The 14,423-nt window shown below is 36.9% G+C and overlaps 1 protein-coding gene across 1 annotated transcript in view; it reads left to right on the forward strand.

Annotated features, from left to right (window-relative positions):
* The first annotated feature begins 7,416 nt into the window (after positions 1-7,416).
* Positions 7,417-14,423, forward strand: part of LOC127637155 (plexin-C1-like) — a 30,063-nt gene continuing 23,056 nt past the window's right edge. The window contains 18 exon segments of the mRNA XM_052118073.1: positions 7,417-8,167; positions 8,170-8,414; positions 8,602-8,727; positions 9,126-9,260; positions 9,513-9,613; positions 9,759-9,867; positions 9,957-10,116; positions 10,224-10,326; positions 10,430-10,523; positions 10,744-10,782; positions 11,239-11,344; positions 11,347-11,371; positions 11,484-11,663; positions 12,293-12,401; positions 12,500-12,670; positions 12,788-12,949; positions 13,154-13,259; positions 13,352-13,453. Coding sequence (XP_051974033.1) covers positions 7,519-8,167; positions 8,170-8,414; positions 8,602-8,727; positions 9,126-9,260; positions 9,513-9,613; positions 9,759-9,867; positions 9,957-10,116; positions 10,224-10,326; positions 10,430-10,523; positions 10,744-10,782; positions 11,239-11,344; positions 11,347-11,371; positions 11,484-11,663; positions 12,293-12,401; positions 12,500-12,670; positions 12,788-12,949; positions 13,154-13,259; positions 13,352-13,453 — 2,722 coding nt within the window. The 5' untranslated portion in view covers positions 7,417-7,518.

The raw sequence follows: 14,423 nt of genomic DNA on the forward strand, positions 1-14,423 counted from the left end.
GCTTGATTGATTGAATTAACATTTAAATTGCAACATGGCCTTGCATGATTATTAAAGGGCACCTATTATGGAATTTTGAAAATTACCTTTCATGTAGTGTGTAACATAGATTTAAGTGAACAAAAACATCCTGCAAAGTTTTATATATGAAAGTTCACCGTAAAAAAAGTTATTGTCTCTCAAAAGTAGGAGTCGACTCTGAGTCAATTTAATGAATCGATTTTCCAATGAGTCATTTTCCTTTTCGTTGTGATGTCAAGACGAAAAGTTATCAAATTGGCCGCGCCCACTCATTGCGCGCGCAGACACCAGGGAAAACTTGAAAACATCATGTCGACAACAAGACGCTGTGTTCTGAAGTGCATATCAAAAGCAACCTTTTTTTCACTGCCCAGGGACGAGCATGTGAAGAATCAGTGGCTAGAGTTTATATTTACAACTATACCACACAAGTATAGCCCGAACCTTGTGCTGTGTTCGCGTCATTTTAATGACGATTGCTTTACGAACATGAATGCTTTCAAGTGTGGATTCGCGAGCCGGTTGATACTGAAGGAAGGTTCAGTACAAAGTTTATTTGGATCAGCTTCCTCCGAAGAATCACAACCTGTAAGTATTATTAATAATTGTTGCTTTTATGTGTTTTTTAGCATGCTTAATAAGTATTTGTGTGTGTTGTGTAAGTTACGCTCAGCGCAGCTTCTAGGTCTCCAATGTAAATTTTTGAAATGTTTGTCGATGTTATTGGAGTTGTCATATAGAATAGAGCACTAACTTGTAGTAATGCAGTGCTTTACCAATATGTTTATGCATTGGGCTAATGCAAATAATAACTGATTGGGTGTTTACCACCGACGGCTATGATCGCTAACATAAATCAACTAACATGATTTTTTTACTACAAAGCGGTGATGGGCGTTCCGTTTCCGACAATCTCTGCACAGAGTATACCAATCACAACTGACTGGGTCATCTGACCAATCACCGCAGATTAGCATCACGCAAAAGAGGGTTTTGGAAAAATGAGTCGTTGAACGAATCATTTGGGAGTCGGTGAGCAAATCAGGTAAACATAAATGCATATTATAAGACAACAAAAGTGTTTTTTGTCATTGCATGCATGTAAAACTGTTGTTGGGGACTCCCAAAACAATGTTAGGAACATTTTAAATGCCATAATAGGTGCCCTTTAAACCTAAAAGGCTGTGTTTTAAAATGCAAAAACAGAAGTGCAAACGGGTTTTAGAAGTACAAAACAACCTTTTTATAAATCAATCATGCTATCGTATTTAGTTATCTTTTTATCTTGTATTTATCTTTCGCTATTGTTCTCTATCAAATGTGTTCATCAGATCTAATCCAATGAAATACTTTATTGTTAAAACAGTAAAACATCTTTTGTACCTCTTTGTATTTTTGTAAGCATCCCTAAAAGTAAAACAGTAATCTGATGACAAAATAAGGTAATTGGCAAAATATCAGTAGGCCTATCTTTATCGACCTAAAGGTTTTTGTTAAAATGGGTATCGGTCAGTGGCGGTGCTAGGGGGTGGCCAGGGTTGGCCATGGACTGAATTGGCCACATTGGCCACCCCATTCGCAATTGCACAATTTCGTTTTTAGAGGTCGAACTGCCTCTTCCCCAATTTCTTTTTTATAAATATTTTGATGTAGTTTGGAGTTGGCTGTGTAGTAAGGAGAGGCCTGTTTTCTGACAATCTGACCTACCTCTCAGAATGTGCTACCCACACGCACTGCGCATGCGCAAGACGTTTTCTAGCTTGGAAATTGTATATCTGAAGACACGCCCATAATTTTGAGCTACCTTGCCTATAAAATCACGAGTTTGGGTGAGAAAAGTAATTAAAATCTTGCTGAATAATAAAACAATTATATATAGTATTTTATGGTAAATACAAATCTCAATAATTATAATAATTTCTGCATTTTCTGTGATACAAATATATGCGGTAGGAATTTGATAGTTACACACCACCTTTACATAACTGAAGCGTACGTGTGTTCGAAAAAGGTGTCTAAATATATATTTTTAAATACTCTAGAATGAGATCTGAAATCTACTCAAATGGAACTTTGTTTAGCACAAATAACTTACTGAATTTTGTAACTGACAAGACATCATAAATGAAAAATCAACCACGTTTTTATGCTAGTGCAATATATAAAATTGGCTAGTAGTCTATGTGGTGATGTTAAATACATCTTTAAAATGTAGTGCTTCCCAACACTACATTGTCTCCTTAATCAAACACACCTGATTAATCTCATCAGCTCATTAGTAGAACGAATGTGTAGAAATCATGAAAATAATTTTCATGCTTTGTTTACACATATTATATACATGAATATTCTGGAAGTGGTTCGCGAAAGACAGGTTAGTTTCCATCTTTTTGCGGGGTATTAATGTAGTAATATTAATGTAAAACCTTATAACAAACGGTTATATTACAGTGAATGCAAACAAGTGGGACAAAAATTGTATATGCGTCTGTCATTGTCAAGTCAAATATATTTGTACTGCACTTTTCACAGTACACATTGTTTCAAAGCAGCTTTACACAACTGTTTCCATTTTCTTAAAATACATAATACATAATTGAAAACGTGAATTAAAGTTATTAGTGCCAATATCAGTTAGCCATATATCACATTTTAGAGTAAAATATTAGAAAGGACTGAATAGATGTTTGCAATGTTTTAAGACTAACAGATATTAATTGTAACATGAGATTAGAATTAATAGTAAACAAATGGGACAACAACAAGAAATGTAATATGTGTCAAAGGTTTGTGCATTAAGCTTAGCAGTATAAATATAGCATTTTTGTTATGATTTGCTAGAGTTTCTAACAGCACCTATAGGCTTACTCTGCATATTATTTAACACTGAGTTATGTTAAAGGTGCACTAACAATTTTTTTTTTACTTTTAGCTGTCACATATTGTTCTCCCCCACACTTCTGAATCATTTGTTGAAACCAGAGCAGAACAAATAGAACTTGTTAAAGAAAGGGCAAGTGAAAATATAGTGAAATCCCAGAAAAAGCAACAGGAGGCCTATATAAAACTCTCCTTTATATAGGAGGCCTATATAAAAAAAAATACAAGAACATCACTTTCAATGTTGGTAACAAGATTTTACTCTTTAATGCATGAAAAAATTATGGAAGAGGGATAGACTCCAGCCAGACTTTTCTGGGCCCTACTCCATTTCCACTATCAGAGGGAAGACGGTTGAACTAAAAAATCAGGAAGGACTTATTTTGAAAACCACATACAATTTAAACCTTGTAAACCCATACAAGGAAGTACTAAAAGGGGACACAAAAGAAATGTTAGCTGAAGAGTGGCAAGCAGTGCAAGGCCAACTTGAGTTGCATGTGGACCAGGTGAGACTGGATGAGAAGTAAAGTGAATTGGAAAGGTATCAGTCACATTCAGTGAAAGGGAACGCCGTAGAGTTGGAAGTTGACTAGGTGAAACTGGAAGATAAGTCCAAAACAGTGGAATGGGAGGGAGGTCAACCTATTAAGGAAGAAGAAAGTCTACCTCAGTAATGGAAAGAGAGAGGAAAGAAAAAGACAACAGGACAAAAGTCAAATGTTTCAGATTCTCAAGTTGTCAGAGAAGGTGAACATGATTGTAGATCCACAAGGCAAAGAAGATGCTTACAAAAGGAAGATGCATAGAAACTGGAGGTCATTGCTCACATTTTAAAAAATAATTTAAAACATACTATTTTGATCAATTTAAGAGTGCACCAAATAATTTCATGGTTGTTTACTGGCCTGTGCAGTAAAAAAAAAATACTCAGCACACCTTTAAGAAAACGAATCACTGTCACTAGTAATCATGGCTGACAGTGAATAGAGCAGTTCTACAGTGACACTGGTAACCAACCAAAACTCTTTTTGTGTGATGCTCCACCCACACTTTGTGAGGGATAATGTACAGGCCCATCAGGGTTTATTATGTGATAACAACCTGCTGTCTGTGCATAATCCTGCTTATTACACACCTACTAACCAAATACATGAATTCATGGACATCAAATATTGATTTGCGTTGAAATTATGTAATTATGTTAGAAGAAATAAATCGCTGAACAGCTTAAAGTATGTCTGCCTCAGGTTCGTGTCTGATTTCTTTTTGTGTTTTTTCTGTAATAATGGCCATCTGACTCTTAATTATTCCGCATTTTACAAGACTACTTGCAAATAAACAAATATATATTCATGAAACATTGATCTGCGTTGAAATTATGTGAGAACAAATATGTAGTTGAACTACTTGAATCCACCTCTGAGTTTTGTTGCTGTGAATTTTATGAAAATGACCATCTAACTTGTTGAGACTGTTATAAGACTACTTGCCAAATGAATTAATAAAAGCACATGAAACATTAATTTGAGTTGAAAATATTTTATTAGCTTACTTGTAGAGAATGCAAAGATCCGAGAAGCAGAAAAGATGGCAGGCAGTACCCGGGTGACCGGTCTGATATGTCTTTCTCAGGCTGTTACAAGGAGATATAAGACCACTAGATTGCCATTGACCAATCAGAATTGAGGATTCCAGACAGCCATGTAATAATAGGTTTCATATTGGTCAGTGAATCCTAAACCGTTACTACTGAGGCAAAAAAATTATTGCATCTTTAAGATTTACTTTTCATAAGCAGAAAAACCATCTACATGTGCTCTCAAATATAAAATATTTCCTTTTAAAGATTACATTTTTAAACAGGCAAAGTCACAATCTGATGCTTGCGACTTGGACTACACATAGTTTACAACATGAGCAATGGATGAATGGGAGCAGCTGTGGAGTCTTAGTTTTAAAAGTAGGGAAACAAAGTATTTAAAAATCAGCAAAGATTTGGTTTACATTATGTATAATAATGTTCTTGCTTAACTTTTTTTTGTTACTTTGCAGAAGATTACCTAAAGGAACAGCTCTTAATGTCTAGACAGATCCAAAATCTGTGGAAATGGTATAGCATGCACATTAATTGAGCATATCGGTAAGTTTATTTGCCATAAAATTCACAATCGCATTTTAAAGTCATTTCTGGATACTGATATGATGGTTTGTAGAAGTCCTTTTTGTATTCTTCATCAGCATATAATTTGCATTGCTAATGTTTCTTTATTATCAAGGTTCCATAACCAAGCACAATGTATTGATAAAGTGGATCGTAGTGATAACGTTTTTTGGTAAATACCCCTCTCTTTATCCCACAAGGTAATGGTAATGGCAAGGTAATGTGCCCTCTGCACAGCCTGTAACAAAAGAAACCCATGCAATGATATCGCTTACCATGGTAAATGACACATAGATTCACTATGTTCACAGTATAAACTTGATTTGATGTATTGTTTAAGTGATTTAATTCACTTGACTCTTTATAGGTGCAGTGCAATTTGTGTTCAAGATGGGAACAATTAACTTGCATCCCTGATGTCACGACTGCAGCAGAGCTGCCAATAGAATATAATTGCACCCATTGTAAATTATAGCGTTTTATTTATTTCAGCTGATCTGTTGTTTCACTACTTGATTATTGGGTTGCTCTTTGTTACATCTCTGGACGTTTGTTTGTTTTTGTGATTAAAATGTTTTTATTGATTAATCTATTAAACAAGAACAACAAAACATTAATAAACAGAATCTATATTTAACCATATTTGGTCACATAATTAGAAACACAAAAACAAAAACAAAATAATATGATTATCTCACACATCCACTACACCTCTCTCTCCACTGTCCCTCCATGAGAGCCCACCAAAAAATAAATTATTTGCCCCATTTCTCCACAAACAGGTCTAAATTCCTTAGTCTTCTGGATGCCCCTTCCACAAAAGCTGCCACCCTGGCCATCTCCGAACACCACTCCTGAAATGGGGGCGCTCCAGCTGATTTCCAACCCCCAATAATTGTCTTTCTGGCAATCATAATACTAGTTAGGAACCAGTTTTTATGTGCTTATTCTCCTAATTAACGACCGCTCCTAAAATACAGAGTCTGGGGCAAAATAAAATTTGAGAGCCCAATACCCCACACCTAAAACTCTGTATCCTCAACCAAAACTTTTGGATCTCCAAAAGACATTGGTTGTGTCTGCATCTTCTGATTGACATCACCAGCAGGTGGTGTGTCTTTAAGAGCAAAACTATGCAATCTAGAGGGGGTCCAATAGACTCTATGTAACAACTTGAATTGCATAAGACGGACCCTTTCATCTCTAGATGTAGACTTGATGTTTTTTAGAATCCTAGCCCACACTACCTCCACCAATACCAAGATCAGATCTTTCTCCCATAATCTCTTGAGAGAAGCTGAATCTCCGTCCTCCAGACTCTGAATTAGCAGGGAGTAATCACTGATGCCTCATGACCTTTTCCAAAAGCAATTATCACCTCTCCCAGAGTATCTTCTGCTTTAGGGGGGTGTAAAATACTCCCAAAAACAGTACAGAGCAGGTAGCCCAGCTGTAAATTCTTAGTAAATTCCGGCCCGTCCGAGAAGCCAGCTTGAGCACATAAGTGTTTATAAATATCTCCAGAGCCCAAGGACATTGAATTCTTTGCCATGTTGACAAGAACAGATATGTAGCAGGGTGTATCTAATCTCACTGGTTTATGACATAAAAGTAATTAAAAATTATAGCAAAATGCAAAGACCTTACCGTTTACACGACCAGCTGCACTGTATCTCAAGCTAACAAGACATGCTACCCCTATTTTTACATCATTTGTTAAGGCCGTAGTTCATTCTGATGGGTATCTCAAGCTGACAGGATGTGCTACCCCTGTTTTTACATCATTTATTAAGGCAGTTTTTAATATAAATAGTAGCTCATTCTGAGAAAGAAGCACATTTTGTTAGACAATATGACAGCTTGAACTACCGGTAGCACATCCTGAGCGGGTAGAACAGATTGTCAGAACACCGGAGGGGGATTTGTCAGTCTTGAAAGTGAAATCAAGTGTTGCATAATCCATCAGTTCAGTGTATGTCAATAAAGTTCAGTTGTTAACGGTTTAAGAGTGTGTTATGGCCAACTGTTCCACACAGTTAGAAGAAGCTGCAGCATGTATCTATCACCGCAAGGACGCAGCAGTAACCAAAGAACAACAACTTCGCAGAAATTCTAAGTAGTCTAAAGTCTGTTGTCGATAAGGTTCGTTTAAGAGAACGCAGTCGATGCTCTATTTGTTCCTACTTCGTATTTTTTATTGTGCTGGCAACTTAGACAGTTGAAAGTTTAATAGGAAGCATTTAAAAAGATGGTATAAGTTACAAATGATCATAATGTCGCAATCAGGGCTACAGATTTATTGGTGATGCGCGGAAGTCATCTCGCATCTGTCAGCTCGCTGCTTTCACTTCCACACACTGAGACTGTTGACGCATCTGTGCGCATTTGTGTCGGTTTTCTGGTGACGAGACCCATCAATTCAGAAGCTTTGTGGACTCACTCAGATATACAAGATGAGAGGAGACATATTTGGAATTCTTGTACTATTAAAATATTGCATCTGCAAAGATGCGCACAACTTTGATGGAGACATCAAGGACTTTGTGGTTGGAAACAGTAAGTTGTATGTTCTTACCGACCGTCGACTTCATCAGATGAAACACGATCTACTTGAGGAGAAGAGTAAAGACATCTCTAATGCCACACACCCCAATACAGTGACCATTCTGGTGCCATTTGACGCGAACGGCACTTTGGTTACGTGTGGGACATCTGACAATGAATATTGTGAAGTTCTTGATATTAATGACGTCACAAACAGTATTTACTGGGAAAGCATATCGGTTGGTCCTCAGTGGAAAGAGACATCTGTAGCATTCATAGTTGATATTAATCCTAAAGTTGACCCGATGGGAAGTTACCTTTTGGTGGCGAGAAAGAAGGGAAAAGAAATTGTTACCTTGAGGGACACTTTAAATTCTGGCAAAGGTGGCATTTTCTCCAGAATAGATGAATTATCAGAATCCTTCATTCAGACCACCAGAACACATGTAGAGTTTGTTGACGGCTTTCAGGTATCTTCGCTCAATATCTCGTACTTGTTTATTAACACAAAGACTGAGACCGAGAGGAAAGTTCATGTGTTCAGGCTGAATAACTTTAAAGGAAGAAAAAGGACATTTTCAAGGACCTCAAAGCTGCAACTATTGGATGCTGTGATGATAAAGTTCGTCCAGTTCTTCTCGCCTCCACCATTATTCCTTCAGTCAAGTCCGTTATCTGGGCAGGTGTCTTCAGTGCGCAAAATGAACGTGATCCAGAGAACACAGCGCTGGCTTTATACGACATCAGTCATGTTGAAGGACAAGTGAAGGGTTTCTGCACCAACGGTGAAAAGTGTATTTCTGAGGTCGGAACTAGTACAATATTGTATCAAAATAAATGTTTTAATCCGATTATTGTACAGCCTCTCGCTTAAGTAAAGCTAGTTTTAGGAGTTTGGTTACTTTTGTAATTTCACGCTTACCTAAAGCCACTTTACCTTTGTTTTTGTTTGTTTGCATGTTTGTTTGTTTTTGGTTTTTTTTGCTTTGCAGAGTGGTATGAAACTTCAGCCACTTGCTGTGGTTTTCAAGTACAGATCGATGACATCAGTAGCAGCAGTTAGAACTGAATCCTGGATTGTGCTGTTCATAGGAACCAAAGATGGCCAACTTATAAAGGTCCGCATCATCTCTCTCTCTCTCTCCAGTGATTCCCACAAGGATAGAAAATCATGAAATCATCTTGTGGGGACCAGCCTTAATAAACTTACTAAATAATCTTGTTAAAAAGCAGAAAGGTTTGTGATAGGGATAGAAAATGTCATTAGCTCAGGATTAAATAAAATAGAAGTTGAAAAGTCCCCACTATGATTAAAAAACAAAACAGTGTATATTTACTTTATTTATTGTAAATACTTCCTCCCTTCAGAAACTACCACATCATAAGCAGGTTAAGTTATTGCATCATCACTCTTTCTGCCCTAAACTGTTCCATGTTTAGCACTGAATTTAAAATACTACAGTCGTCATTCATAATATTCACAACTATTGGATCATAATGCTGTTTGTACTTCTAGCTTGTGTTGGATGAGACATTCAAAGCTGGCTGTCCAATGGTGCTGTACAAATCTGATGATGAACGATCAGTGTTTCCCAGAATGCACTTTGATCCAGTAGATTCCAAACATGTCTACATAGCTTTGAAGAATCAGGTGAGTTTGAAAACCGAAGATAAAATATCCCCATGTGTAGCTTAAGCATTATGCAACTGTAATGTTTTATTATACAATATACTTACTTGAGTAATTTCATTCGAAATGTGTTAGTGCATCCATTTGATGTATGTTGAAAAGGGTGATACAGACACAGACATTGCTAATTTAGAGTGTATATCAGATGTCATACTGGTCCTGTGACAGATGAAATAAGATAATTGTTTCTGTCTGTTTCTGGTTAACATGTAGGTCAGAAGAGTGTCTGTGGCTCAGTGTGTTAAATACAAAACTCTAAAAGACTGCAGAGCTTCTCTGGATCCTCTCTGTGGCTGGTGTGTGAACTCACGCAGGTCAGGCTTCCAATTCATTGCACCTAGATGTATTAATAAATAACGATGAAAAGTGCACACAGATCTGGTCTGGACTAGCTCATTGGCTCTAAATAGCGCTAACTGATTTATTGGTTGATGCTGTTTTTTTTGTGTTTTCATTTAGATGTTCTACCAAAGATGAGTGCTCAGAATCTTCATGGGTGTCCATCCCAAATGACTCTTTTCAGAGACAACTACTTTATTTTCAGGTGGCAAAGACATCTTCCACAAATGTAAATATCATTTTTGGTTTGGAAAATTTCATGATTTTCACAATATTTCCAAGATTACTCTTCACCAACCAATGTCCACTCTTACACAGATTTCTCTACATCTTGTCTTGAGTCTGAAGAGCACAGGAAGTCCCGTCTTCTCATGTGCCTTTACTGCAGGAAGTGTGAATGTGTGTGACAGGTCTGATACAGCTGCAGTTTTCCCAAACTGTTCTTGTAGCTTTTCTGACCAGCTGCTGTCTACCAGAGGTTGGTTTCCATCAGTGGAGCTGAGCCTACCTTCTTTCATTCAGTGGATTTATGTAGTCATTATATGGTTGTTTGTAATCTCAAGCATGTTTTATTAATCTGTTCAGTCTCAGCTGTAGTAACTATTGGAGATCAGAAGATCACAGAGATGTTGACGCTGAGGAACTGCTCCAGTATCACAGAACATTCATCAAATATTTCTTATACACAGTGAGAAAATGCACATCATGAACCTAAAAGTATTTATAAAGACTATATTGAGTTCTTATTTGCAAGATTATTTCAGTCACATTGTAACACTGAATTAATGCAGGTGTGTGCAGTGCATCTCAGCTGGGTGTCACTGGTCCTCTTCTCCCAAGCAATGTGACTGGACACATGAACCTGGGCCGCAGTTACAAGTACAGGTAAGATGTGTAAAGTTTTATTTTCAACACGGATGATTATTTTAATTTACTACTTGATTATTATTATTATTATTTTGATATTTGTTACAAAACATCTAGAAACTCTTACAAAGAGTCAGTATGATATTAATGTAGTATTGATAACAGCTGACATGTCGATGTATTGGCTGAAATGGAAAGTAAATGAAGCATTTTAAGTTGTCTCTCTTTCACTCTTTAGGATGCATGTAAAGATTTACTCTCTGGGACGGACTATAAAGTGAGTTTCATACTGTATATATGCTCCACCTAACAGAATAAGGACTTTATTTACAGAGTGTTCCCTTTTCAAATGAATGGCACTATGAAAGAGTCTGAGGATTTTGTTTCACTTTTGAGGAACAAGTTTCTCGTAAACTTTCAGATGTTTTCTTGTATATCATATTTTCATCAAATGTTCTGTCACAATCATATTGCATTATGCACATACTTTATAAATATATTTGAGCTTTATATGCCAGAGACTCAATAAAGTATTTATTTTATTGATGAAAAAGCTGTTTCACCGTCTCTTCATGGAAACACAGTATGATTCTTTGATGGCAAAACTCAATAAAAAGTCTCATTACAGAATTCTGAGTGAATGAAGACTTTAAGTTCTTATAACACAATTACTCTGTGTGCCATTTAGTGAAATGTTTGATCAACAAGTAAGCACACTATTTATCTCCAATAGGAGCCAAAGATTTTCTCTCTAGAACCCAACAAGTCATCTTTTCATGGCAGAAACAGAGTTTTACTAAGAGGAAGTAACCTGCAATCTGTCACCAAAATCCATATTCAAGGGATCTGGACTGCATTCCAAAAGAGTAAGACTTTGTGTGTATGTGTCTTTACCAATCTGTGTACAGTATGTATCATGTATATACCAGTACTATATAAACATATACTGTATATCTGTGCATGAATGTGTCCCTTCAGGGCTCCGGTGTTTGAATACTTCAATGACACTCTAAGGTTCAACATTCCTCCTAGTGAAACTAAAGGAACAGTGAAAGTGTGTGCTGTTACTCCTGATGGCCGTTGTCATGGTAACAGCACCATCACTTATAGTTCCCTGCCCAGCTGCACAGGAATACAGCCCAAAGTCACCTGGAAAAGGTATGGCACACAAGACCATTGTAGACCATTTTGAGATTAGCTTCCACCTGCTGTCAGCTCAGATGTCCTCTACTTCACAGCTCTTTCATACAGAAAGCCATAGGGAAGTTGGTGTACAGACCATGTTAGTCATCAAATTTGCAAGAATGCTGTTAATATGAAAATGTAGATTTGCAAAGTAATCATTTGCAGAGATACTTTAAGCACAGATGGAAAAAGAAAAGTACCCACATGTAACAGACAGAAAAAAATTAAAGTAGAAGGGGGAACTACAATTAGGTAATTTTGTGCATGTTCCTCTGACATCATCTTGACATATGACATGGGATGGTGGCTCAATCCACAAATCTTTGCTATGTGGTTTGCTTGAACTGTTGGAGATTTGGTAAAGGAAACCTACTTCCTGGTAGCCAGGCAGCTTTCAATACTTTTGGCTGGTTTCACTTCTCTTAATAGCAGGAATGTGCTATTTTGTGTGGTATGTGTCATAAACTGGGTGGAGGTCATTAAAAGATTGAAAATGTACTTTATTATTGTTTATAGCATGCATTACTGATTCTCCCTAATTCTGAAACTTGCTTTTAATTGACTGAAACTGGGTTTAACTGTATGCTGTACGTGTCCATCAGTGGTGGACGGACGATTTATGTGCAGGTGGTCAATATGGAGGTTGTGGAGTCAATCTTCATGCTTCCCCCCAGAAAAGAGCTTACAATATACAACAACACAAACTCAGAGGTAAGACATGTCATTATTACTCTTGAAAGCATAATTTATTTTAATTGCAGCTTACATCTCCATACATGTCACATGATTTTATTCTCTCTTTTTCTCAGGATGTGTGGTTTTGCTCTGTCCCTTATGATCACAATAGTGTGGTTAAGTTGTTTATGAATGTTGGGAACAACATTGTTGAATGTGTTGGTAATTTCTCCTACCTGCCTGATCCAGAGTTCACTGGATTCACCACCTCAGCAGTGTCCGACTATCTATTAGTGACTATTCAGGTAAACAATGACTCTATAGACAAGTAAACGTAGCCTCGTACACACAAAGGCTGTAATCTCAATAAGTAGTGAAATCCACTTGACAGAGCCTCTCTACCATCTCTCTCTCTATTTCAGAAAAAGGCAGATAAGTTGAATTTGAGAGCTAGTGAGGTGAATGTGACTTTTCTACAGGAAGATCAGACATATATATGTGAAATGGAGACGATTGAGTCCAATGCCATTATTTGTAAGATTAAACAAGAATCTGGAAAAATCCTCACTGTTGACTCACTCACTGTAAGTCTGTATTGCTTTGTCAAGGAAAACACAAAAATGCATTGCTTCAATTTCATATTATTTCAATGTGATCATACTCTATGTTGATCATGATGGTCAAAAGATCACACTTTAAAAACAAAAGCTGGTTAGCTACATACCTTTACTTCTAATAGTTCCTTTTTTAAATTGAAAGGCTCATTCCTCTGTTACTATAATTTCCAGATACACGTTGGCAAGTTCAAAAAACAACTTGAGGTATCTCAAGGTAGTAAAAATTATTTATACATCCTTGTTGCGTTGATTCTGCTCATCATTTTGGGCACTGTAGGTAAGTCATTTCAGATTTACGTCTCATGTTTTCTGTTAGGGGAAATGTCTAGTGGCTCAACTGTGTTTATGTGTATGCATTTTTCTATCTAGTTGGATTTGTCGTTCACCGTAAGAGCCAGATAAAAATGAATAAGAGAATGAACAAGCAGTTGGAAATGCTGGAGAGCAACATCAGAAGGGATATTCGACAAGGTCAGTCACCATTTAACCCTTATGTTGTGACATGTCTTTTCTTTTTACTTAATACAAGTAATGTTTGGGCTCGTTTGAATCTGGATAGTCTGCTGTAAGTTATGCTATGTCATTGTCTATGTATCTGAATGTTTCAGAAAGTAATATTGAAAACATGACAAAAAGACACTACTGTTTATTATATTTATGTGTGACAATTTCATACAGTAAATCTCACTACAGTTTGGTCTCTGAATGAAACAAATTTGCTCATTGCATTTTACTAATTGAGACTTTTCCAAATATATATATAACTCATGGCTAGCTCACCTTCTTTTTTATCCCCTTTTCTCCTAATTTGGAATGCCCAATTCCCACTAGTTAGTAGGTCCTCGTGGTGGCGCAGTTACTCACCTCAGTCTGGGTGGTTCTGAGATGTCAATCTTATAATGTGGCTCGCTGTGCATGACACTGTGGAGACTCGCAGCATGTGGAGACTCGTGCTACTCTCAATGATCCATGCACAACTAACCACTTGCCCCATTGAGAGCAAGAACCACTAATCGCAATCACAAGGAAGTTACCCCATGTGACACTACCCTCCCTAACAGCCGGGCCAATTTGTGTGCTTAGGAGATCCCTCAGCACACCCTGGATTTTAACTCGTGAATCCAGGGGTGGTAGTCAGCGTCTTTACTCACTGAGCTACCTAGGCCCCTAGCTAGCTCATCTTTTTTTAAATGTTTTTAACAACTTTGAATGTATTAAAAATGTGAAAATTATGAGAACAAAACAGATCTAATTTATCAGAAAATTAAAAAGCATTATTTAAGAATTGGTAGGATGGCAATAATTGGAATTAATTTAAGTGGTTAATAATTTATTACATAATTTATTATTATTTAATTTTTTTCTTCAGGAAGTGCCCCCCACTAGCCTGGTTCAAGCTCAGTTCAATGAATCCTTCTATCAATAAAACAAAATATTTTTT

Source organism: Xyrauchen texanus, chromosome 45 (genome assembly GCF_025860055.1).
Source record: "Xyrauchen texanus isolate HMW12.3.18 chromosome 45, RBS_HiC_50CHRs, whole genome shotgun sequence".
NCBI classification, from domain to species: domain Eukaryota; kingdom Metazoa; phylum Chordata; class Actinopteri; order Cypriniformes; family Catostomidae; genus Xyrauchen; species Xyrauchen texanus.